The 22,877-nt window shown below is 52.4% G+C and overlaps 5 protein-coding genes across 5 annotated transcripts; 1 reads left to right on the top strand and 4 right to left on the bottom strand.

Annotated features, from left to right (window-relative positions):
• Positions 1 to 131: 131 nt before the first annotated feature.
• Positions 132 to 1,392, bottom strand: SMAC4_04905 (uncharacterized protein; the record flags this gene model as incomplete). The annotated part of the gene is made up of 4 exons (XM_003347549.1): positions 132 to 224; positions 316 to 434; positions 515 to 820; positions 903 to 1,392. 4 exons carry the CDS (start codon positions 1,390 to 1,392, stop codon positions 132 to 134), a joined length of 1,008 nt encoding a protein of 335 aa, XP_003347597.1.
• A 1,705-nt stretch (positions 1,393 to 3,097) lies between these two features.
• SMAC4_04904 (uncharacterized protein) lies at positions 3,098 to 8,570 on the bottom strand. Its single transcript, XM_066090204.1, has 3 exons — positions 7,830 to 8,570; positions 5,330 to 7,772; positions 3,098 to 5,266 (listed from the first exon to the last, which is right to left on the bottom strand). The coding sequence occupies exons 1-3, from the start codon at positions 7,908 to 7,910 to the stop codon at positions 3,306 to 3,308; spliced, it is 4,485 nt and encodes a 1,494-aa protein (XP_065945932.1). The 5' UTR covers positions 7,911 to 8,570; the 3' UTR covers positions 3,098 to 3,305.
• A 405-nt stretch (positions 8,571 to 8,975) lies between these two features.
• Positions 8,976 to 10,467, top strand: SMAC4_04903 (uncharacterized protein). Its single transcript, XM_003347547.2, has 2 exons — positions 8,976 to 9,344; positions 9,501 to 10,467. Exons 1-2 carry the CDS (start codon positions 9,219 to 9,221, stop codon positions 10,197 to 10,199), a joined length of 825 nt encoding a protein of 274 aa, XP_003347595.1. The 5' UTR covers positions 8,976 to 9,218; the 3' UTR covers positions 10,200 to 10,467.
• A 464-nt stretch (positions 10,468 to 10,931) lies between these two features.
• Positions 10,932 to 15,873, bottom strand: SMAC4_04902 (uncharacterized protein). Its single transcript, XM_003347546.3, has 3 exons — positions 12,489 to 15,873; positions 12,280 to 12,418; positions 10,932 to 12,213 (listed from the first exon to the last, which is right to left on the bottom strand). Exons 1-3 carry the CDS (start codon positions 14,500 to 14,502, stop codon positions 12,093 to 12,095), a joined length of 2,274 nt encoding a protein of 757 aa, XP_003347594.2. The 5' UTR covers positions 14,503 to 15,873; the 3' UTR covers positions 10,932 to 12,092.
• Positions 15,874 to 18,810: 2,937 nt separating this feature from the next.
• SMAC4_04901 (uncharacterized protein) lies at positions 18,811 to 22,504 on the bottom strand. Its single transcript, XM_066090203.1, has 4 exons — positions 21,629 to 22,504; positions 21,336 to 21,516; positions 20,449 to 21,244; positions 18,811 to 20,311 (listed from the first exon to the last, which is right to left on the bottom strand). The coding sequence occupies exons 1-4, from the start codon at positions 21,819 to 21,821 to the stop codon at positions 20,138 to 20,140; spliced, it is 1,344 nt and encodes a 447-aa protein (XP_065945931.1). The 5' UTR covers positions 21,822 to 22,504; the 3' UTR covers positions 18,811 to 20,137.
• Positions 22,505 to 22,877: the final 373 nt, after the last annotated feature.

Below are 22,877 nucleotides of genomic sequence, written 5' to 3'. Positions count from 1 at the left end.
AAATAGTGCCACATCCCTCGCATAGACACTAGTCATTGTTTGTCCGTCAAGTCAACTTCGAACTTTCCGTTTTCCAAGCGGCGTTGCTTGTACCTGGTAGCAAACAAGGCAGCGAATGGGGCAGCATTTGCCTAGTCCATCGGCATTGGGGCTTCTCGCTTGATACCTTTGGGTTGGCGCATTGAATCTTCCTCGGGTTCTTGTTTGATAGTGATGAGACGCTGCTGTTGTGGGACAGTGACAGAGAACGGTTAATATTTCGAGAGGAAATAGTAAACCTGAAGTGATAAAGAGAGTAAATGAAATGCTACTAACCTTGACCTTTTCCTCGACATCGACATCGACAACTTCTTGTTCGTCCTCAAACTTCTCTATCTTAAGAACCAGTGTTGGTACCGCACGGCGAGAGATGACAGCTTCTTGGTAGAGACCTTCTAGTTATATGGTAAACGGAAGTGTAAGCAGCGACTCTGATGAAAGAAATATGCGATAGACTCGAGATATTTAGACTTACCCATAGTTCGATACCTAAACTCAAAGACAGCAAAAGGGCGGCCGCGATGATCGACAAATTTGCGTTTGCGGCCTGGACCAGGGCGCGCAATAGGCTCGGAATCAAAGCTGACCTTGCTGTCAAGCGCTTTACCTTTCAAGTCCTTCTCGCATACCGAGTCGATAAGGGTTGGGCCGGCTCTGCCGGGATGCGGTACAAGACGGCCTCGCTTGCCTACTAGATAAAGTTTGACGAGAAGCGTGCCGTACTCTTTGGCTTTTGAGGCTTGGGACTGGGACTGGGACTGGGTACCATCGCTTCCTTCGACTGAAATTGTCATGATCATGTTAGCCACTGGTTAACAAATACATCAAGTCAAATAAGGTAAGATAAACTACCAACAACTTACGAACATCCAAGCTTCTAAAACGAAACTTATTCTTCTTCCAGCCCGCGGCATCACTACCCGTCGTGCAAGAATATCTCGTATCCCGGGTCCCGCTGTATACGTGCTTCTTCCCGGTACTGAAACCGTCCAGAACACATGAGTAATAGATGCTCGGCCCTTCCGTGCCTGCACGTATACTACTGAAAACATCCTCCAGATTGGGACAGTTCCTCATGTCGAAGATGAAGCCAAAGGGCTTGCCTGGCTTGGCTTCGATGTACTTCAACACGTAGGGAGCTGGGGCTGGAGCTGGGGCTGAAGCTGCTCCAAAGCGGAAGCGGCGGCGGCGGCGGCGGAGGTGATTGTGGTGTGTCTGCTGTTGGATGGAGTGGAAGTCGATTTCCTCGGCGCGCGACTCGACTTCATTTGGATCCGCGTCGTATTCTTGAGCGCGCTGGCCGTCGACTTCAATAGTTACTTCGAGGCCGGGAAGACAAGTGAGGATTGCCATATTTAGTTACTTCGATAGCTCTATGAGCTGCCTTTAGGGTTTCAGACCGGTTGCAAATTGTCGTTGAATTCTCGTGTTGAGGAGAGGATGTGGGACAGGTGGTGTAGAAGGAAGATGCCAGCCATCGAAGTGTTGTTTGTCTGGGCTTTAAATGCCCGGTTCAAAGGGTGCACAGTCCATGTCTTATAGGAAAGTGAATGGTCTAAGAGCTGTGAATGGAACTGGGCGCTGAATGCTGCCGCCGCGGGTCGCCTTCGTAGACGCAAAAGACAGAAGGCGCGACCGGAAGGAACGACCGGATGGGAGACGGAGGTCTGAATGGTTGCGGTAGGTCCACGAAAACACGTGAGTCCAAAACCTTGAGCTCCCGCAGGCACCATATACATCTACGTTATGGAGTGGAGTATATTCATAATGCACTTCGCTCACTGACCCCAAAGCGGAACGAATCTATACGAAAAGAGGGAGGGGAAAACTACTGTCTGTTGTGGTCGATGATGACTGTAAGCGGCAAAAGCCACTTTCATTCTCTGTCGAAGAGGACCACGTAAGAGATGTCACAACTCCCAGATATTTGAAAGAGGAAGATAACCCAACAATGACTCAAAAAGGTATACTTTGGCGAGTGTATACAAGTATACAACAAAAAGCTCACCGGAACCCATATTAACAGGACTTCATACCAACCTAAGTTAAGTAACAGCTTCACTAAGCAAAACCTTTATCTTCTAATTGCTTAAGAATAATCGATTAGCCCCTCTCTCCTTTCCTTAAGGGGGTAGAGGTAGACAAGAGCAGATGACTATCACCCTATATCTATCTATGCCTAGTGCTGTATCTGACACTACCGAGCCGAGCCAGACTCATATCAGGCCGGCCGGCCGGAGAGAGAGCCAACTGTGCAACCAGCGCATAACAATCTAACAGAAACAAAAAAGTAGTTGAGCCCTTCATACCATGGTGGCGGATGGTGTCAAATACATATATCTCAAATCCGGGCATTCTTGCCCTTTCCGAGCTTAAATGACTAATAACCGTCGAACCGAAAACTCCCCTCTAACCAGGGACCCGATCTTCTCTCACCAAGAACATCAAGAGCATGGCACCTCCAGCCATGTTCTCATCGTCCTTTCCTGAACCAAACCGAAAAAACAAAGCAAATCGCACAAGAGTACCTCTATGTATCGGGACCGGGTTTTCTTGAGACCTGTACAAGGTATGATATATAGGTACCTTCTCGCCAGCATCCGTCGTGATATTGCGAAGGAGTAGCCACAAGATGCAAATGAAGCAGAAGGAACCAAGGCAGATAGTGGCTGTACGGGCTTGGGTTGGTTGAAAGTAAATTCCTCTAGGAGAAAAGAATTCCATGTTTGTCGTTTCTGCCCTCTGGTTCTCCTTCGTTGCTTCGCTTTGGGCTTGACTTTGGTTCGTTCCCCTTGCTTTGTCTGCATCGTTGCTGTTGGGTAATTTGAGTGTGAAGTATGTGGGATTGATATGCACCTACCCAGGTAGCGGAAAATGTCGAATCAGTGTTGGCGTGCTCGGTGCCGGGTGATAATATCCTGAGAGCCGGAACGTAGCGGCGTACAACATGGGAACCGACACCAGGAGGCAAAGGAAGGGAAAGAAACTATCGTAAACGAACAGTCAAGGTATGAGAAGAGAGAACCATGACACTCGCCTTGAATGAGCATACAGCAACTGCTTACTGAATTCATCGTCCCCTTCAATTTATTCATTCATTCTTCCTCACCATCTTCTTATTTTGACCTCAGTATACTAACACCATCATAATCAATACAACAGCTAATTCCTTATATTCCCACTCAGGCTATCCACCACCGACACCAACACTACAGTGAACATGGCCTGACAGCACAAGACGGAATAATCCAAGATCCATGAGTCGATCAATCATCATCACCCAACCTCTCCACCCTCGGCCCTTGCTTCTCCAACGCCTTCCTCAACAGCGCGAGCTTGCCCTTCCTCCTCGTTTCCCTCGCCCTAATCTCCTTCCTCTCTTCCTCGGTAAACATGCTCACCTTCTTCCTCGGACTGGGGCTAGGGGCGGCACTAGTTCCCGGCGTGGTGCTCCTGACCGATGCAGAAAAGAGAGACTGTGAGGACTCGCTCCTAATACTCCTGATTGAGTCTCTTGGGGTAAACGTCATGGAGCTTCTCAGGCTGGCAGTGCTAGCCTTGAGTGGGTTAAGTGTGGGTGTGCCCTCTCTACCCTCCGACGTCTCGCGGGATTGGGAAGACAGTTTAAGTCTTTGGATCTGCGCCTCTAGTAGATCCACATCGCCGCTCCTCTTCTCAGCCATGGTCGTCATCTTTTGAATGGTTCGCATGACGGCTTCGACTGTCGGTACCCTTGCGGTTCCGCCAGCGGCAGAGACAGCTCCCTTTTCGGCAGCCCTAGCGGCGATCTTGGTCCTTAGTAGAACCAACGCCGCCTCGGCTTCTGCTAATTGCTTCGTGAACTGAGCGTATGCCCTGCGAAGCTCGGCCTGCTGCACGCTCTGCTCCCTGCTGAGCGGCTGCGCCTTGATAGTGGCGATTTGCTCAGGGTCCGTCTGGGTAGCGAAGAGCTTGCGCATATCCTCTTCCTTGGCACGCATGGTCCTCAGCTCCCGAGATATCTTATCCAGCGTCCCTTGTGTTTCCGCAACATCCTTGATACGACCCTCTTCCAACTCCTGAGTCAACTGGCCGTCGATGAGCCTAGTAAGCTCTGAAGCTTCCAGGAGTACCCAGTCCTCGGGGGTTTCGAGGTCTTCCTTTGTGCGGCCACCTTTCTTGGCGAACTGGGTATGACCATGAATAAATGACGCCAAAGAGCGCGAGTTGAGACCGAGACGGTCGGCCATGCGGTTGATATCCCGCCATAGCGTCTCGACTGCGGCGGGAACTTCGGAGGAGGGTTTGGATGAGGGGGAGCGATGGGTCTCAAGCTTGGAGTCGACGACGAGGAACTCGTTCATAGCGAGGGTAGGCTCGACATCGGCGGCAAGCAGTTGTTGGATACCTTCGTCTTCGGGGTCGACGAGCGCTTGAGCTTCGGCCTCCTTCTTGGCGGCGAACTTGCGCTGGGCAGCCACGTTGGGGTCGACTGGTGGAGGGCCCTTGGGGGTAGTGCTGGCGCCGAGGAGCTGGCTCTTGTTGAGGACGGGGGTGCTGGCAGTCCGGGGTCCCTCTTGTGGCCTGAGAAGGCTGGGCTGGGCGGGTTGTGTGCTGCGAACGGGGCTGGGAGAGTTGAAAGGTCCTGAGGGCTTGGAGAACAAGGGGGGCGCGTTCTTGTTGGCCTCGCCAAAGAGGGGACGGCTCTGTGGCTTTGCCTCGGAGTGAGATATCGTAGAGAATGTGCTCGCACCCATGTTGTTGGTGCTGCTGCCAAAGATGTTCCGGGATTGGTAGCGTGGGCTGCCGTTTTCGAAGTGGACGGAGGTCGTCGTCTGGTCGAGTTCCTTAGAGACATCGACACCGCTACCCTCACTGGCCGCCTCCGAGCGATCATCATCCTCATCACTGTGTTCCTCCTCTTCGTCTTCGTCGCTCCGTTCCTCGTCTTCCTCACTACCATGCTCCTCCTCATCCCCCTCTTCCTCATCCTCATAATCGTCCGAGTTCTCATCGTGCTCCTCTCCTTCCTCATCCTCAACTTCACCCTCCTCCAGATCGCTCTCCTCCTCCTCCTCCTCCTCCTTGTTCGGGCTCCAAGGAACATGAGGCAACTTGGGAAGATCCTGGGTCTTGCTCGTGAAATCGGGAGGCAGCGGTGCATCCTCTGCCTTCCTATCAGCAGGCTTAGGCTTGCTTGACAAGAAATCCGGCGGCAGAGGAGCATCGTCGCTCTTAACCTTGGGAGCTGTTTCTAGTGGGTCAGCTATTGAAGATGCCGATGATTCACCTGGAAGGAAGTCCGTCTTACTAGTAGTCTCGGGGGGTAGGGGTGCCTCCGGGATATTGGCGAGGTTCTCCTTGTCTTCTGCGTCTTCGTCCTTGATCTCGGGGGATTTGGCCGCCTTAAGAACATCCGCGAACGATTTCGGCTCCGTCTCCGACTTGAGGGGCGTAGCGAACGGGTTGGGCTTTGCCTCAGACTTAAGAGGCGCAGCAAACGGATTAGGCTTGGCCGCACCATCCTCAGTCTTCGGCTTTCCAAACAGATCGGTAATTGGCTTGGGCTTGGACTCCTCAGTCTTGGGCGCTCCAAACACATTGGACAGACCGCTGCCAGCGGGCTTGGGAGTACCAAAGATGTTGTTGGACGCAGGGGTACCGGCGGGTGTTGTGGACTCTACGTTGAAGATCGACTTGGGCTTCTCGGTAACCGGCGTAGGGGCCGCGCTCTCCATGGCCTCATCCTTGGTTTCCGAAGCGGCAGGCTCGTTCAGTGACAGACCGAATCCACTGCCAAACATAGAGCCACCCTTCTTCTCCGAAGTATCCTCGTTGTCGTTGGCAGTCTTGGGGTCAGCCTTGAAAGTAGTTCCAAGCACAAAGGGAGATGATCCAAAGGGAGAGCCTCCCGCGGGTTTAGCAGCAGGAGGAGGGAAAGCCGTCTCGGTATCCATAGAGACCTCAATGGTCTTGGATTCAGCGGGCTTTGACCCGAAGATGCTACCGCCGGAATTGTTACCGGCGAGCGCGGCGAATGGGGTGCCTTCCGACTTCCCCGCAAAACTAGTAAAGGGAGTAGGCTTATTCGCAAAACTGGCAAACCCACCGGATGATGAGGCAGCAGCACCGCTGCCAAAGACCTTACCTGAAGCTCCCGCGGATCCGGTGCCAGCAGCACCAGCGGCCCATGGAGACGCCTTGACACCCATGCCAATCATGGACGACTGGCCAAAAGCAGGAGCCGCCGTTGGGCCTCCAATCGCACTCGGGGCGCCGAAAGCGGGAGCAGCAGCAGCCGGAGCACTTCCAAAGCTGCTGGAGCCGAATGCCGGGGCCACTGCACCACCGCCGCCCCAGGGAGATGTCTTTGCCCCGAGAGATGGGGCAGCACCGAACGCCGAGGAGCCAAACGCCGGCGCAGCCGTAGTAGACGTGCCAAATGCAGATTGAGGTTGCGCTTGTTGAGCAGCCTGCGCAGGCTTGTTGCTATCCATGACAGCAAGACCAGGGTACGTCACGCCGCTACGGATAGATTCGTTATAGACCACCCACCAAGCCGAGAGGACACCGTCGTTATTTAGTACCCAAAGGCCGGGCAGGGGGCCGGGGGACTCGTTAATTTCGTCCGTGGGGATGGGCTTATATACCTTGTCTTTGGAAGACAAGTCCAGGGCAGTACCAACGGGGAAGGTTTCCGTCATATCCTCACTCATAGGGAGAAGGGCGCGCTTAGTGTCATCGGCGAATTCCGTTGTGGTAAAGGCATTCACGACCGGTTTGTCGCCAGCCAAAGGAGTCTTTGAGCGGGTGAGGAGGCCAGTGCTGTCAGTAGCAGTTGAGGACACCAGAAGAAGATCGGTAATGTTCGGAGGGAAGTCTTTCAACCGCAATACTGTATGGTGAGGAGGCTTTTCCGCCCCAAATGGCTCGACGGGGTCTGTCATCTTGTTGTAGGTAAAGGTGGCTTGCGCGTTAGGCTGCTGGTGGCGTGTGATAATATGGTATACAGACGGATCCTGGCCGCTTGTAGGGTTGTGAATTGCCAGGAACAGGTGGTTCTCGAGCCACGCCAGCGAAGACACATGGTAGTCTCCCAGACTAGGGGGCTTGGGAATATGCGCCTTCTCAGCACCGTCCGGAGTCATTTGAATGATGGAACCGTCCGCCATGCCGGCCACCAGCTGCTTTCCTCGGGTGCTCCATGATGCACAGCTAACCTGGGGCCGTAACGTTGGGCCGTTGGCTCCCGAAACAAGTTGACGCTCATTCAAGTTGGCCATGTATAGGTTGCCATTGGTGGTGATAACTGCACAGAAGTGGGCGAATTCGGGGGCCGGATTGGGTATCAGAGAACGAAGGGCTTCGCCGTTGGTGGTTATCTCAAAGGCGGATTGTGTGGTGCCGTTGCTAAGGGCATCGACATCGTAGACTGCCAGACCGCCACCCTCCTCGGCGGACAAGACAAGGTATTTCTCATTGGCAGTAAAGGCAAGCTGTGAGATGCGGAGAGGCATAGAGATGGTGGCCTGGGGCGTGAAGGGTCGGATGTCGCCCTCGGCTGGCTGTTCGGCCTCGAAGCCCTTTCGTACGGATTCGGTAGTGGAGATTATGAAGGCATCAGGACCAGCTGCTGCTACGAGGCCCTTGTGAGGAGCAATGCTGAGGAGGGATGCCGTCGGAGAGGGAGCAGGATTCCATTTCGAAGTCAGTTGGACTTTGGCCTCGCCATTGATGGCAAGGAAACCGAGGCCCTGGTGGGAAAACAGTGAGTTAGCAAAACACTAGGGAGGGAGGCGTCGCAAACATACCTCTGTCTGGATAACTTCGAGAGCAGGACCCTCTGTAGCTCCGCCAGCCGCGCCGGACTGGTTTCCAAAGGCAAACGCCATGGTAGCTAGAGGTGCCTCTACCACTGACTGATGTTGTTGTCTCGGTGTGTTATGCTGTTACGCCCTTAGAGGAGGAGCTTTGGATTTATATCACCGAAAGTTGGATGGCATTGGGCCAAGGGCCTGGTGTATATGAAGGGGAACCGCGGATGCGTGAGGCCCGAGCCGAATTTTGGTGATGAGGGTGGAGATGGAGTCGTAGTGACGAATGCGCGGCGGGGAAAAGAAGCGCGTCGGCCGATGCGACTGTGGACGGCGGCGCTTGACTTTCAAGATGAAAGACGGTGACGCGGTAAATATCGTCGGTCGCAGGTATACTCTATACTCCTAGTACTACAAAGGTACCTCGAGTGTTGATGCGTCGGAGTGGATTGGGTGGTGTTTTGTTTGGATCAAAATATGGAGAGAGCCGACTTCGATGGTGGTCGGTGGTCTGTTGACTTTTGAGAACAGACCAGCTCGGGTATGGTGGCTGATAATCGCCGTGTGGGATTGTGGTGGGCGATAAAAAGATGAAAGGAAAGATAATTGGCGACAAACAAAAATCCCTCCACAACAAAAATGGATTGGTGATGTGTGGTGGTGGTGATGGTGGTGGTGGTGGTAGTGGTCTCCTCCAAATCGCAGCTCCGTCGATGCAGTGGTTCCTCTGCTGAATCCTCAGTTGGAGACCTGACTGACGCAGTGGACGACGCCGGACTGGACAAGAACCGAAGAAGACGCGACCCACGATTTTTCTGGGAGAGGCCGTCTTTGCCTGCCGTGTGCCCGGGGCGTGTTCTGGTGAGCTAAGCATTGCCCAACCCCTGCAGTAACAACACTGGAGGTATGTCAATCTAGCCTGATCCGGTTAGACAGAATCACGTGTGTGGGGAGCTTGGGCCCGTCATCACAGATAACCCTGAGCTCTGTTTACCACTAACCCTTAGCAGCCCTGTCTAGCGCCCAGCTTGCTCTTGCTCGGCCGGCAGCAAGCTCTCAGTGGAACAGGACGGGAGTGGGCAGCTACAGCGGGGGAGGACCTGGAGGCGGGCAACCTGGAAGCCAGCAAGCAACCAAGCAACAACCGCCTGGAGAAGGCAGCTTCTAGCCTCGTCATCAGCTATCAACTGTCCATCAGCAACGAACCGACATCAACTTGTCCCATTCACTTTCCGTCATCCATCAACCTCAACACCCGATTAACGACGACCTTGCGGCAAACAGATCCGCCTCTACAAACAAGTTGACGACGACGATTTCACGATACCCTCACGATTATACTACAAATAGCCAACACCACCACCAACTAATACCCAAGCCGAAACCATGCCCGGCTTCGACTTCTCCAACTACAACCGCAATGCGGCGCTACACGCCCGCGGCGTCCCTCTGCCCAAGGCCACCAGCACAGGAACAACCATTGTGGGATGCATTTTCGACGGTGGTGTAGTGGTGAGTACATCCTCTTTCTATTGCTGATTTCCTGCCTCGAGCTATCATCCATCTTCCCCCCTCCTCTCCTACCTTGACGTCTTCGTTCCGTCTACCACCCCACCATTTCCCATTACCCCCAAGCCAACATCCAACTAACATCCTGTCGCCTGCCAGATCGCAGCCGATACCCGCGCCACCTCCGGTCCCATCGTCGCCGACAAGAACTGCGAAAAGCTCCACTTCATCTCCCCCAACATCTGGTGCGCCGGTGCCGGCACCGCCGCCGACACGGAATTCACCACGGCCCTGATCTCCTCGCAGCTCGAGCTGCACTCGCTGTCCACAGGCCGCAAGCCGCGCGTCGTAACCTGCATGACGCTTCTCAAGCAGCACCTCTTCCGCTACCAGGGGCACATCGGCGCCTACCTGGTGGTCGCGGGCGTCGACCCCACCGGCACCCATCTGTTTACTGTCCACGCCCACGGCTCCACCGACAAGCTGCCCTACGTGACCATGGGCTCCGGTTCGCTGGCGGCCATGTCCGTCTTCGAGACGCAGTGGAAGCCGCAGCTGACTAAGGAGGAGGCCATGAAGCTGTGCAGCCAGGCCATCGAGGCCGGTATCTGGAACGATTTGGGTTCGGGCAGTAATGTCGATTTGGCGGTTATTACGGCGGAGAAGACCACGTTGCACAGAGGCTTCGTCAAGCCGAACGAGAGGACCCAGAAGCTCAAGAGCTACGTGTTTAGGAGGGGCACGACGGCGGTGCTTAATGAGAAGGTCATTAAGAAGGAGGAGATTGGGAATTATGTCAGTGTGGAGGAGCTGGCGGAGGAGGTGCCGAGTGGTGACAAGATGGAGGTTGATACATAGAGGGTTGATGCCGTGTGGTATGGAGATTTCTATGCCGGAGCGGTTCGATTTCTGACTAGGACAGTCAAGACAGATGAGATCAGCGATTTTGAGCTCGAGCCATGATCTGGACGACGGGTTCTGAAATGGCAGTTCTACTCGATCATGAGAGCTAGAGAGAAAGTGTTGATAGCCCCCAAAGATGGGTAAAGAGATAATGACAAAACTTGAACATATTCCTCCCTCTCCTCTTCCAAGTCTGAGTCGCGTGATGACGGACGGCCAGGATTATATCACGTCTCATAATTCAATTCATCTCGGCAAGGAAAGACTAGACTAGGTTGGACTGTGCCAGCTGGATCACAAAGTAAGCAAAGAAAGCAGCAGGCAGGTCCACGATATATATAGTCTTCAACAACCCGTTCCGGTGGTGGTGGAAACCTCCTTAGCTCTGCTCAACACATTTATATCTTATGCATGTAGGCTTAGATGATACAGGTTTTAGCCCTCTGCCTGCCACAATCATCGTCCCTCAGCCTTCATAAATCCCCAAACATCCCGTCCCGTAAGCGGAGCAGAGCAGATCAAGACCGGAGCCATCATCGGAGAGAAGAGATTCCTGTCTGTCTGGGCAGTGTATAGTAGACCTACTAGCCCCATTCCGTCTCCGACTGATGTATAGACAAATAAAAATGTTCATACGGATAATTTCACACACACATGTAAACAAAACAATAATCACTGCAGCTTCTAGGTAGATGTAAAATATTTGCTTTCTGTCTTCAAATGCTTTGAAATACTTCAAATGTTTCCATTCTTCTTCTGCTCTCCTCAGCTTCATCCCCTCTACTTGGTATATGGTATATGTCTGACCTGATCTGATCGTGTTTGTACTTTCTCTTCCTCCCTCTTCCTTCTGCCCTTTCTTCTTGCCTCCTCTCTCTCCTGGTATCTCTACTATCGCTCCTCTCAAGGGCTGTGCTAGCTCGCTAGGTATAAATCAATGCCACTTGCTTCCAAAAATGTGTTCCAAAAATCGGGCGATCTTCTTGCGCCATATGCCACCTTTCTCCTATCATCGGAGTAGGAAGGTTAATGAAGATACGCAGGACATTCTTTGTTGAATATCTCTGTCTAAATGGGTATGGGGCAGTCGGCATCTTGCCTACTGCTCGCAACCGAATCTCTACGGCACCTTTGCTCCTTATGCTCGCTTGCCCCTCCCTAGCTGAAGCGGGAAAACGTAGATGGTAAGAAATGAAACTTTTTGCAAAACCCACTCCCCTACGACCCACCACCGGAAAATGATATGAAGAAAGAAGAATGAACATAGAAGAAAAGAGAAACGGAAAAGGGAAAAGCGAAGGTATGGAACACGAAAGGGAAAACAAACGAGAAAAAAAGACCAAACGGGAGAAAAGCAAAAATAGCGAATGTTGCTCATAACGTACAAGAGTAGAATCTCAGAAATATGTAAAATGTAAATGCGCATGAGAAACCGGATCCTCCCACTTGGAAAAGGCGATGGAAGGACCCAGAACAACAACATCAACGCCCCGTAGCCATGCCATGCAACCCATTCAGCGCCTTGTAACTCCTTTTTCCGAAGGGACTCTCAAAACGAATGGGAATTTTGTATGTTGTATAGATGGGGATATGTATAAAGTGGTGGTATTTTGAACTTGGTTGGGTATTTGGGATGGGTATTTGGTGTGGTTATTTTTGTGTCAGATTGGGATGGATATAGATGGAATGGTCGTTATCATCAGTTGAAAGTTGAAAGAGTTCCGCAAATTGAGTGTTCTAAGTCGAAGAATGCCCTACCGGGCCAAGGTGGCGAAGAGAACCTAAACAAAAAGGTGCCGGATATATGGTTGAAGATGGTAGCTGGAAACCGTCGTGCTCTTAGATCGCTCAGGAATGAGTGCTCGACTTCCTCCCGAACAGCCCTTTCCTGGTAGACTTGGATTTGGTACGGGAGTGTTTCGAGTCCTTTCCGTCTTTCGGATCATCAGCGTATTTCGGTTTGTGAATCCTATTCACACGTCGTTAGTTTCAATATCTCCCCCATATCACGGACTAATAGGCAAAAGCGACTTACCAGCTATTCCCAACCATACTCATCCCCTTCGCCTCTGCTTCCCGGTAATACTTGGCACTCTTCTTCAGATTCTTCTTGCACCCAATGCCCTGAGCATAGCAGAACCCAGCTTCCGCTAGAGCATCGACATCTCCCCATGCTATATCGTTGCCTTGTCAGCAAATCCACCCTTTTTTCCGAAATTGTCACACAACAGGCACCAAACTTACATCCAGCGATTTCAAAACACCTCAACGCCAAAACCTTGTCCTGCTCAATTCCCCACCCATTCATATGAGACACTCCGAGCTCATAAAGCGCCAACGCAAACTGCGCCTTCCTCGCTTTATGCTCCACCTTGTCCACTGACTTTCCTTCCTTCGTCTTGTCGTCATCCTGCTGCAATTCCAGATTGACATTCGTCGCGGCTTTTCGTAGCCATTCTACTCCTTCGCGCTGGTTTGGTCTCATACCCCAACCGTGTCGACAAGCGAGGGCGTAAAGTAGCATGCCTGTAGGATGGGCCTGCTTTGCTGCGTGACGAAGATGCCATGTGGATTCTTGCAGGGCACCCTTCTCGTGTAGGGCAACGGCTTTCGTGACGTGCTCTTCCGCAGTCATTTCAGCCATGGTGTGCGCCGTAGATTGGCCGAGGGAGCGGGTGGCTTTGAGGGTGGCCGCTGTGTCGTTAGTAGCAGCAATTGAGGGTGCTGCTGTCACCGTTGGAGTGGTCATCTGGTTCTGATTGCTATCGGGCGTTGGGGACGTTGATGGTCGGGCTCGCTCGAGGGCGCTGTCTGTTGAGAGGCGACCAATGGCTTCTGGTGACGGTTGCCGTGTTGAGGCTGACCTGGGAACCTCGAGGCTTACCTTGCTGCGCTCGGATGGTATTTGCCTGAGGCGATCTTCGGATACACGAGGTCCTACTGAGCTCGATGGCGATGGAGGAGGCTGTCCAGACACGGGAGAACGGGGGTGAAGCTCGTTCGGGCTCGGCATCGGAGGCTGCTCGTTGGTAGTAACCTGCCTAAGGGGAGTACCAACTTCGGGCCTCTCATCTTCCGCCCGTCGAACCGACTTTCCGCGTGGCAGAGTGAACTGCACATTGTGGAAAGAGTGGTTACCGTCAGGGTCCGGGAAACCATCGCCGTTCATGCTAACCGGGGTGTGCGCCTCGTTATCGACCAGAACAAACGAGGCATGGCTGTCGGAAGACGGCTGGCGAGCTGGGAATTCGAAGGATGGAGTTTCGGCCCTGCTCATGGGTCTGGAAAAGTTAAAAGATGGCCTTGGTAATACGGACATGTCGGATGCGATGGAAGGAGACCTTTGACTGTGGCCCAGAGGAGACCGGATGCTGCTGCTGGTAGACATCTTGCGGGAGCCTTGAGAAACCCCTGAGTGCTGAGAGTGGAACGATGTTCCCAACGAGCCAAGTCCATCCTCGTCGGTCGATTCCAGGGTCGAAGACATGATGCTCGAAGATCGTTTGGGAAACAGAGGACGAGGAGGCAGAAGACCACCGTGCTCAAACGAGCCCTGCTTCTGAATGTGCTCCGGGGAAGTCATGGCCCGGGTCAGAGTCGGTACCGGTGGTGGTGAGCGCGCCATGCTCTCTCGTGTTCCCATGGCCGAGGCGGATCGTCGCTCAGCCTCGGGGCTGCGGTCGAGGGGTTGTGGCGACTCCTCCCTACGGGCGCCTATTCCGAGAAAGATCTCTCCTTCTACGCTTTCGTTCGAGAACTGCCTGTTCAAGGCGTCGAAGTTCGGTCGAGCGGGCATCGGAACGGACAACTCGATAGGGGTAGGCGGGATGCGGCTCATGCGCGGGTGCATCGACTTTGGTCGGTTATCCACGTCCTCGTCCACCTCGTGTCTCAGGCCCAGGCCGACGTTGTGCTGCGGTGTGTAAGCCTCATCGCTTCCAGAATCTTGGGACAGGGAGCGGAAATATTCGGAGCGGCCTTGTACAATTAACGGGCTATCGGTGGTCAGAGGCGGCAAACGGCTCATGCGCCGGCCCTGCCTTGCGCTCTCTTCAAGTTGTTTGGCAAGCAGCCGGCTCTGCATGGCGAAAGCATCCAGAGGCGAGAGCTCCGGGGGCGCCTCTCCGGCGATATGCATTCGAGGGGATCTCAGTGGTCTCGAGACGGACATTGCAGACTTTGACCGTATGTCAAGCTGCTCTGGGCGGCGTGGTGTGGACGACATGATGGATGCCGTGTCGGTCGCTGGAGAACCCATTGGTTTGTTTGTCTCGTGAGGAGTCGAGAACGCCGACGGGAAGTTTCCTAGGTCGACGGATTTGAATTCCGGGTATAAACGTCAGGTTCTGGCGAGTCGGCCAAGAGGCCGCAACGTCACAACGAGAGTTGAAAGTGTATGGCTCCGAACTATAGACGGCGCATCAAGTATGAGGTCGAATCCAAGCGAAAGACAGGTAGCGAGCGTGTGATGTTGGGGTCTGCGGATAGACCGTAGTGTTCAACGAGCGTCGTTGTTTGCCGTCGTCGAGTCGGAACCGATGACAGACAGACAGACAGACAAGAGCCGGTGGGTATCCCGATGGTATTGCAGATGCAGGGACTTATGGATCCGTATTCCCCCCTAAGGCGATCTCGTCGAATCGTTCGTCTGGTTCGAGAATGGAGGGGTCGCAAGCGAGTGTCGGATGGTGTGCGTCAAAGCAGGTTTTCCGATGTTGGAGAAGGGCGCATTCGAGCGGTCGGCCTGACACGGGGTAGGTGGCTTTTGCTGTCGTGCTTGGTGAGGGAGGTCGACGATGACGGGGATGGCAGCGAATCAGTCCTAGCAGTGACCCATGGGGTGTGGTGGACTGGAGTCTGAGGGGGGGAGTCTGGTGGACGGAGAGTCGCAGCGATCGACAACGAGTGACTACAATTTAATTCGAACGGGGGTTTGTGTCGAGGATGATAGTCGAGGGTGAAGGGTGGTCGAGGAATTGCGATTCGGCTCGGGATTGACTCGCTCGTTTCTCTCGTTCGGCTCTCGACTGGGAAGCGAATGGATACCGTCCTGATTCTTCTCCTAGTTTGTAGAGAAGAGGGGACCTCGAGGGGTGGTGGTCGTGGTAGGTCTAGGGTAGTACCTCTAGGGATGAAAAGAATAAACAAGACACAACGACAGGGACACTACACTACTACTCGGAAGAGGAGAAGGGGAAAATAGTATGGTAAGGTAGGAATCAAACAGGGGGAAACCAGTTGTTTTTGCCCGAGGAGAGGAAACAATTCAAGACATGGAGACTGGACTGGAGAGAGTCAAAAGTGACAAAGTGGACATGGGCGAGTAGAAAGTGGAATTGGGGAATCTCAAAGTCCCATTTGCTTTGCACGATGTCATCCCAACTCTTTTGACGCAGGAAACCCCAGGGGCAGAACGTCCGGGAACTGTGGTGGGCAGAGGGACGAACGGGTCCCTGAGGAAATGGAAACGGTCTGTTAGGCCACAAGCGGGCCCCCACCAACGAGACCAGTTGGGGCGCTTTCATCCACTAACATCACTGTAACCTCTGAGCGACGGGACCTGGACCCTCTGATCGAATGCACACCCTCAGCACGCTAGCGTCCTCGCCGTTGAGTGGTTCATCCGGGGATATTAAGTGGGCCAGGGTGGGCGGGCGAATATTGCGGCTAAGCTGTTCATGGTAAGATCTCTGTAATTGTGTTCCAAAAATGAAGTGGCGCTAGATTGGAAGAGGGATAGCTTCGTGGATGGGGCGTTCCTGAAAGCATTCGAGATTGTGGAAGAGCGATGTACGTCTAGCAAGACACACAGGAAGCATCCCACTGCCTTGAAAGAAAGAAGAAACGGTTCAAGGCAAGTCATCGTGATGTGCTTCTTTCCTGCTGCTGTTGTCATTCGCTCTTCCTTGCATTTGATGATAGCTGGTTGACAGGCACATAAATTCTCTCTCTTTGTCCGCCCCATTCTCATGTTCTCAACGTCTTCCTCATATCGTCTCGGGACTCAAGGACCTCACTAAGATCTCCAGAGAACGTCGAGCATCTGCATGTCGAAACCAGCAACATCCACTGGATTAAACCCCATCTCTCCAAGATCTGCAATTGCATCACCGGTCCCCCCCTTTTCTTTGCTTTTCTCCAGGTTCCGTTGTCCTTTCCATTTCTATTTTACATCATATGCCAGTAACATCACTCTTCTCCCTCAAATGCATTTCGAAATAGGGGCCCCATATTTCAACACTATGGCAGTAAGCCACCATGTCAGGTACCGACCACTGGACACCGAGAACGGCACAACGGCCCTCATCACGAATATGTGACACAACAAGACCGCATACACGCAGAGAGATTCAATGCCGTACCGTCCAGCAACTCCATTGGATATTCTTTCTCTAAAAGCGGTGCAACATGACCTCAAACCCCCTCAACCCTTCTCTCGCATGGTGCCAAGCAACTCTAGATGTGGTCCATCTCTCCTAAACCGCCCCCCTGGTCTCCCCATCTGGCATCTCGACCAGGGGCATTGCCTGCGGCTTATAAGAGGAACAGAACCCCTATGGTTGATAAAAAAATGGAGGTCATTGGGTGGGCGCGCCCCCGGAAATTGTTTTGCTGGTCAGGTGCCCATCTCTCCTGCATGAAGCATTTTCCAGCAGTTGGTCTCCCTCGGTAAATATTTGTTGAAAAAGGGCAATGCTTCACATGGCTTCTTGTCGTTTCTTTGTCGTCACGGTAACAACAACTGAACATCGAGAGAGGCGAGTCACGGTGCCGTCCAGTGGTTTCTCGAACATGATAACCTTCCAGAAAGTTTTCTGGTTATTAGCGCTTACCGATCGCCAAAAGTCAAGTTCCCTTTTGCCCGGCCAAATCTCTTTTTCTTCGTCAAAAGTCAGGGCCAACCGTTCGTTAACGACGGTCCCGCTCGGGATGATACACGATCGGATATGTTCCCAGATCCATCAATCAATCTTTAACTATCCACCAAACTTTCAACAACGAAACACTCGACAAGAAAAGAAAAGAAACGAACTGCGGTATAAAAAAAATTCAAGGTAGCACATGGCAATGTGTTTGCTGCCTCGTGGCACATGGCACAGGGATAGAACCCTTCAACGTTTAACAACTCAATCTCATGTGGATGTCGTGACCCCATAGGTACAGTAGCTGCACGCACCACTGATGATGAAGACTGGAAATGAGGTTGGACCCCTTCCCGTACCTTACCGGTAGAGATGGGACATGGTTGGAGGATCTTGGTTGATGAGCTCTCACAGGGATGAGGTTTATAAGTAGGGTCGGTAGGGGAAATGAAGCACACCTTTGACCAGAGATGAACAACCCACCAATAGCGGGTCGTCAACTCTTATAAGATTTATTAGAATCTTGGCCTTCCCGTTTCATCATCTTCATTCAGTCTCCTTCGTTCTTCGTTCTTGTCAAACGTCTCTCAAGAATGACGCTGACGATGTCGTGATCAACACAAGCATAGCCAACCGCTGCCGCTTCCGAGAGCAAACACGGGTTTTACCGTTGACGCCATCCATCAGACATCAAAGAAGACTAGGTAGGTACCACCGCTGGCGATGAAGACGAAAGAAAGAACACACACGCAAGGGAACTTACACAACGACAACGACAAAGACAAAGAAAACGGACAGTGAGAGAAAAACATGACAGGGGTTCTCCACGATGTCCGTCGAACGGACGGACCTGCATCCATTCGCTGCTACTGCTGCAGCAGCAGCTGCAATGCGCAGCGTCATTTTGCGATGGCAGCGATGCGAGTGTGAAACGAGATGAACTGCTTGACTTGACACTTTGGTATAAATGGCAGTTTTTGTATGGCATGGCGCTAAACTGCTTTGGGATATAAGATTTTCTCTTCGTTTTCTTTTCTGTCTTTGTTTTGTTTCTCTTTCCCTCGCAGGTGCACTGCGACAAGAAATCATCAGTGAATTTTACTTATACGACAGTTCCATTTATTACCGTCGAGTTCGTCAACTCGGTGTCAATATTATCACTTGGGCACCTGCGTATCCATGGTGTTCGACCCTGCCGTCATCAATACTACAACTCCCAAACCCCGAGAAAGGGACTTGTGGAAGTTGTGTTGTCTAGACCACCATGACTCCATCACCGTCGCAACGACGGCCGATTCCCCGATCCCTTTTAGAACTAGATCTCAGCTCGAAATCTAGACCGAAATCTTTTGGGCTTAAAGTCTCCGAGTCTTTCCCGGGTAGAAACCGAGCGACAAACTCATTCATGTTCCAAATGCGGGACGGAGATAGGTCGAGTTTGTGATTTGCTTTCTTTTCCACTGTCAATGACAGCACGCAGCTGTCACTAGATTTTTGCTGTTTGCTGGTGCTATATCTCGAACTTGCCTCACCCAAATTGGTAACAAGTCTACAATTGACAGCAGAAATGTCGATATTGAACACAACACTGCAATTCCCATCACTGTCAATGCCCATCCAATACAGCTATGACCGGAAAATCCCATATTTCAAACCCTCCCGGAGAAATACGGAAGGCAAAGTCACCAACAAAATAAAACAATGACTTCGTCGCAAAGCCGCAAAGTAACACCTACGCACCTACCGAAACCAGAACCCTCTTCATGATTTGCCATGTTCACCTACGATGACGATGTCTGAGGCCACACAGCACACACTGAACCATTGTAACAGCCGCTGATTCCCGATTTCTACACTACATACTTCTAAAGACAGGTAAGACAGTTCCACAAGCATGAGCACAAGGCGAACAAACATGCCAGAGACACTACCAACAACATACGAATTCGTATGACTGAAAGATCTGAAAAGAGTAAGATGTGGCCAACACCGGGCCTCGAAGGGATTGAACGGCCTTCTACAGGCCAACAACCCTCACACTCACATCCATCCAGACGATTGAACCAACTCAACCAACTCAACCAACAATTCAAACCAACACGATCAGACCATGGCGAATTATTTCTTGCTGAGCTTGCCTGCTTGCTGAACTCGCTGAGCCCGCCTGCTTGCACAGCCCTGTAAAATGTGGAGTGATGTTTTCGACTCCTTCTTTCTTGCCCAAACACCAACTCTCCAAGACAACAAAATCCGAAACTCGGACCCAAGGCTACGGCCGGGCCAACAGTCGGGGCTGAGCTTGCATCTCATCCTTCCACCCTTCCTAAGCCCCTGAGTGGCCTGTTCTGGACCGGACCGGATCCCCCGGTTTAGTCGAGTTTCTTCTGGCCCGACCTTACCGACCGTTTCGACCCCATCCGGCCCCGACCGGGAAGCCGGGGAGCCGAGGATCCACATCGGCGCTTCATTGGAGTGTACACCGTCCGAGGCCCCGGGGCGCCGGTAAGCCGGGGTTCGAGCCGGACTTTGAGCTGGGGCTTGAGCCAGGGTTCGTCTGGAGTCCTGGGTTTGGTTTTAAGGGGGTATTTTTTAAACTTTTGAAACTGTCCGGCATTTTCATCTTCGATCTTCGACGGAGGGAAATAGAAGGTAGCATATCAAGGAAGATGTACTTCCAGTGCTGAAATGGATCAAGTGAAGTCCAGTCCTGTTCCCGCTGATGATGCGATTGACCATTTTGAACGTCGAACCGTGGAAGCATGGCTCCATAGCTCCCCAGAAAATTTTGGTGCACACGAAGAAGAGCACGACCTCGAAGCTAGGAATTCAACATGAAGAAGCATGTTGCTCGCTAGCTGTTAACGTCAACTTGACTTCGACTGTGTGTATGTATGTACCTAGACTGTAGACTGTAGTAAACTTCGAAGAAAAGAAACACTCGGACAACTCCGCCTCTGTAAACACACCCTCTCAGTTCAGTTCTATACCTGCCTGTCTCCTTTTTCACCCCCTTCAACTAGACGTCCAAGTCTAGTTATCCTTACTCCTCAGCTTCTTCAACCTCACAGTACCCTCAAAAAGCCCCCTATCCACCGCCGCCGCAACAGTCAAGGTACCGCCCACGACGGCGCAAAGGCCGGCAAGGAAACCGATGAAGGACTTGGCGCGTTCTTCGCGGTTGACGACTTTCATGGGGGAGATGTCCTATTTTTTTTTCAATCTCGTTAGCACCATCACTTTTCGCTTTAACTTCCACCCAGACCGACACCACCCAGGGAAAAGGGAAGAGGTAAAAGGGAAAAGGGTAAAAAGTAACGGGAAAGGGAAAAAGGAAAACTCACATAAGAAAAGAACACCCCCGGAATGCCACCCCTACTATGGAGTCTCTCACCATGTCCCTCCTTGGCATCATCCCCTCCGGCCAGACTTCTCTTATGGCTCGTAACGCTATACTGATGCGTCTCCATGCTTCCATCGCTTCCCTGGCCGAACACACCTAACCCGACACTATGATCCTGATCCCAGCTAGCCTTATTCTGCGCCGCCTGCTTCTCCCACCCCAGCGGCAGATAACTCGTCGGCACGATCTTGACAAAGTACATAAAGTTATAATTGGGATCATCCGTCTCCTGCCTGGTATTATCCAATGGATTCAAATGGTGGTTCGTCCACAGGGTATTCCTCTTCCCATCCTTCCCCCCGCCTAGCTTGCGAACAAGATCATCAGGTAACTGCGGTCCAAACCGCAGACTATGAATCTCATGCGAGAAGCTATGCCCCCCCGGAACAGGCGAATTCCACCACTGCGCGAGGTCGTGCACGTGCATGTTCCCGTTGCTAAAGGACCGCCCGGGAGCAATGTGGAAGTTGCCGATAACTTTATTGACGCGCAGCCCGCCCTCGATGCGACACCCCTCATGCCGCTGCTCGGCGAGACGTTCCGTGTAGTGCTCGCGTTGACATTGTTCCATGGTGGAGCCGTCGCCGAAGGCCCAGGAGGCTTGCGCGTAGGCTTCGCGGATCTCTTCGCAGGTCGAGCAGCAGCCGGCTTTTTTGGCGTTGTAGGGAGCTGGAGCGCCGTAGCAGGGGCCACAGTAGGAGGGGTCGAGGTGGGTGGCGGATTCGTCAGCTGCGTGGCTTTGGGAGGGATGGGGTGTTAGTGGTTGTGACTTGGGGTGTTGGTGATGTTTGATGGAGATAATGGAGGGGGAAGACGGGAAGAACATACAGAGCAAGAACCTTGGCGTCAATCTCTCCTCCTCCTTCGCTTTGAGGTCTGAGTCTGATCTTCTTGACGCCGTGCTGTACGCCATGTTGTTGTTCGCCGGAGACATCCATTACGTCGAGGGTCAAGAGTTCGCAGGGTACTTTGGGGAAGGTGATGTTGAGATGGATTTCCATTCGTTCGCCTGTTGTTGTTGTGATAGTAGTCCGGCATGGTCAGCTTGTGTTTCTTCCTGTCTGTCTGTCTGTCCATCTCTCTTCATGTTTATGAGTTGTCGATGTTGAAAATGCGCATACCTCGTCCCTTATCAACCACCAACTCGGGGTGTATTACCACCTTCCTGTAATCTCTCCATTCTCCCCACGAGAGGAACAGAACCACAAGCAGCGAGACGATGGTGACGATGCCACCGGATGTTGTCCTGATCCTCGCATCTTCGACAGTTTTTGTGAAAGCGTCGAGCTTGGTGAATCTCGATTTCCCGGCCATCTTGGGGTCGTCAGGTCGTCGGTGGTGCCTCTATGGGCTAACGGACGGACGGACGGACGGATGGACGGACAGGTTCGGTGGGAATTGGCTGACGGCGATGACCAATCTTTTGTATCGATCTGTCCTGGATCTCGGTAGTATAGTCGTAAGTCGACAGGTGTACAATTGTTGTGTAATGAAACAAGTACCCCTAGGTAGGATTGGGAAAGCCAAGGGAACAAGGGACTGGAACGAGGGAATGTTCCAAAGGTAGGTTCCACGTGGTTCAAGGTGGAGGGCGGGGGTTCGGTTCGTCTTCCCTTGCTTCCAGTTTGTTGTTGGTTCGTTCCTGTAAAAGGAAGCTTGCGCGTCACCAACGGCGGGAACGGGGAACGGAAGTGGAAGTGGAAGTGGAAGCTGTCTGTCGCTCGGTGGAATTGACAAAGCTCCCGAACGACTCTCAGTCTCAGCTGCAGCCTTGTACTGTAGCTCCCGGCGTCGGGCGGGACGGGATGATCTTCAAAGAACTCCCAAATCTGAATTCCAGAAAGGAGGGGCAGCAATCAATACAATCAAATCAAACAAACGAACAAGCACTTCTTCTTCTTCTCGTAGACACTTTCGCTACTTCATCGCCATCATTTACGTAGTCAATCAGTTATTCAGGAACAAGAGACATCTCCCGCTCGTCAACTGCAACCGAAACGATGCGATAACAAAGTTGAGGCCACCTTACACGCTGATTCCCTTCTCGGATTGGTCAAGAGGACCCCTTAGAGGATCCGCCGCGTAGCATTGGCCCGGCGGGCATTGAACCAGCGGCCACCCATGATCCTAGGGCTGGACTTTACTTGGCGCTGCCAGGGGAAATTCCCGTCATGTCTTGCATGAACCCTTCCTTTTCTCTTTCTCGAACTGCTTGAACCATTGGCCTTTTCTTTTTTCCAGGAATGGAATGGTGATAAAAACATTGAAATAGTGTCCACTTCTGACTCCTGCTTTGTTGCTGGGACAACCATTTGTGAAGCCAGTTCCAGTATCTCAGCTGTTTATGGACAAGCTCTTGGACGATCAACA

Source organism: Sordaria macrospora, chromosome 1 (assembly GCF_033870435.1).
Source record: "Sordaria macrospora chromosome 1, complete sequence".
Lineage (NCBI taxonomy): Eukaryota > Fungi > Ascomycota > Sordariomycetes > Sordariales > Sordariaceae > Sordaria > Sordaria macrospora.
The sequence above is the reverse complement of the archived record's forward strand: the minus strand, read 5'-3'. Positions and strand labels throughout refer to the sequence as shown.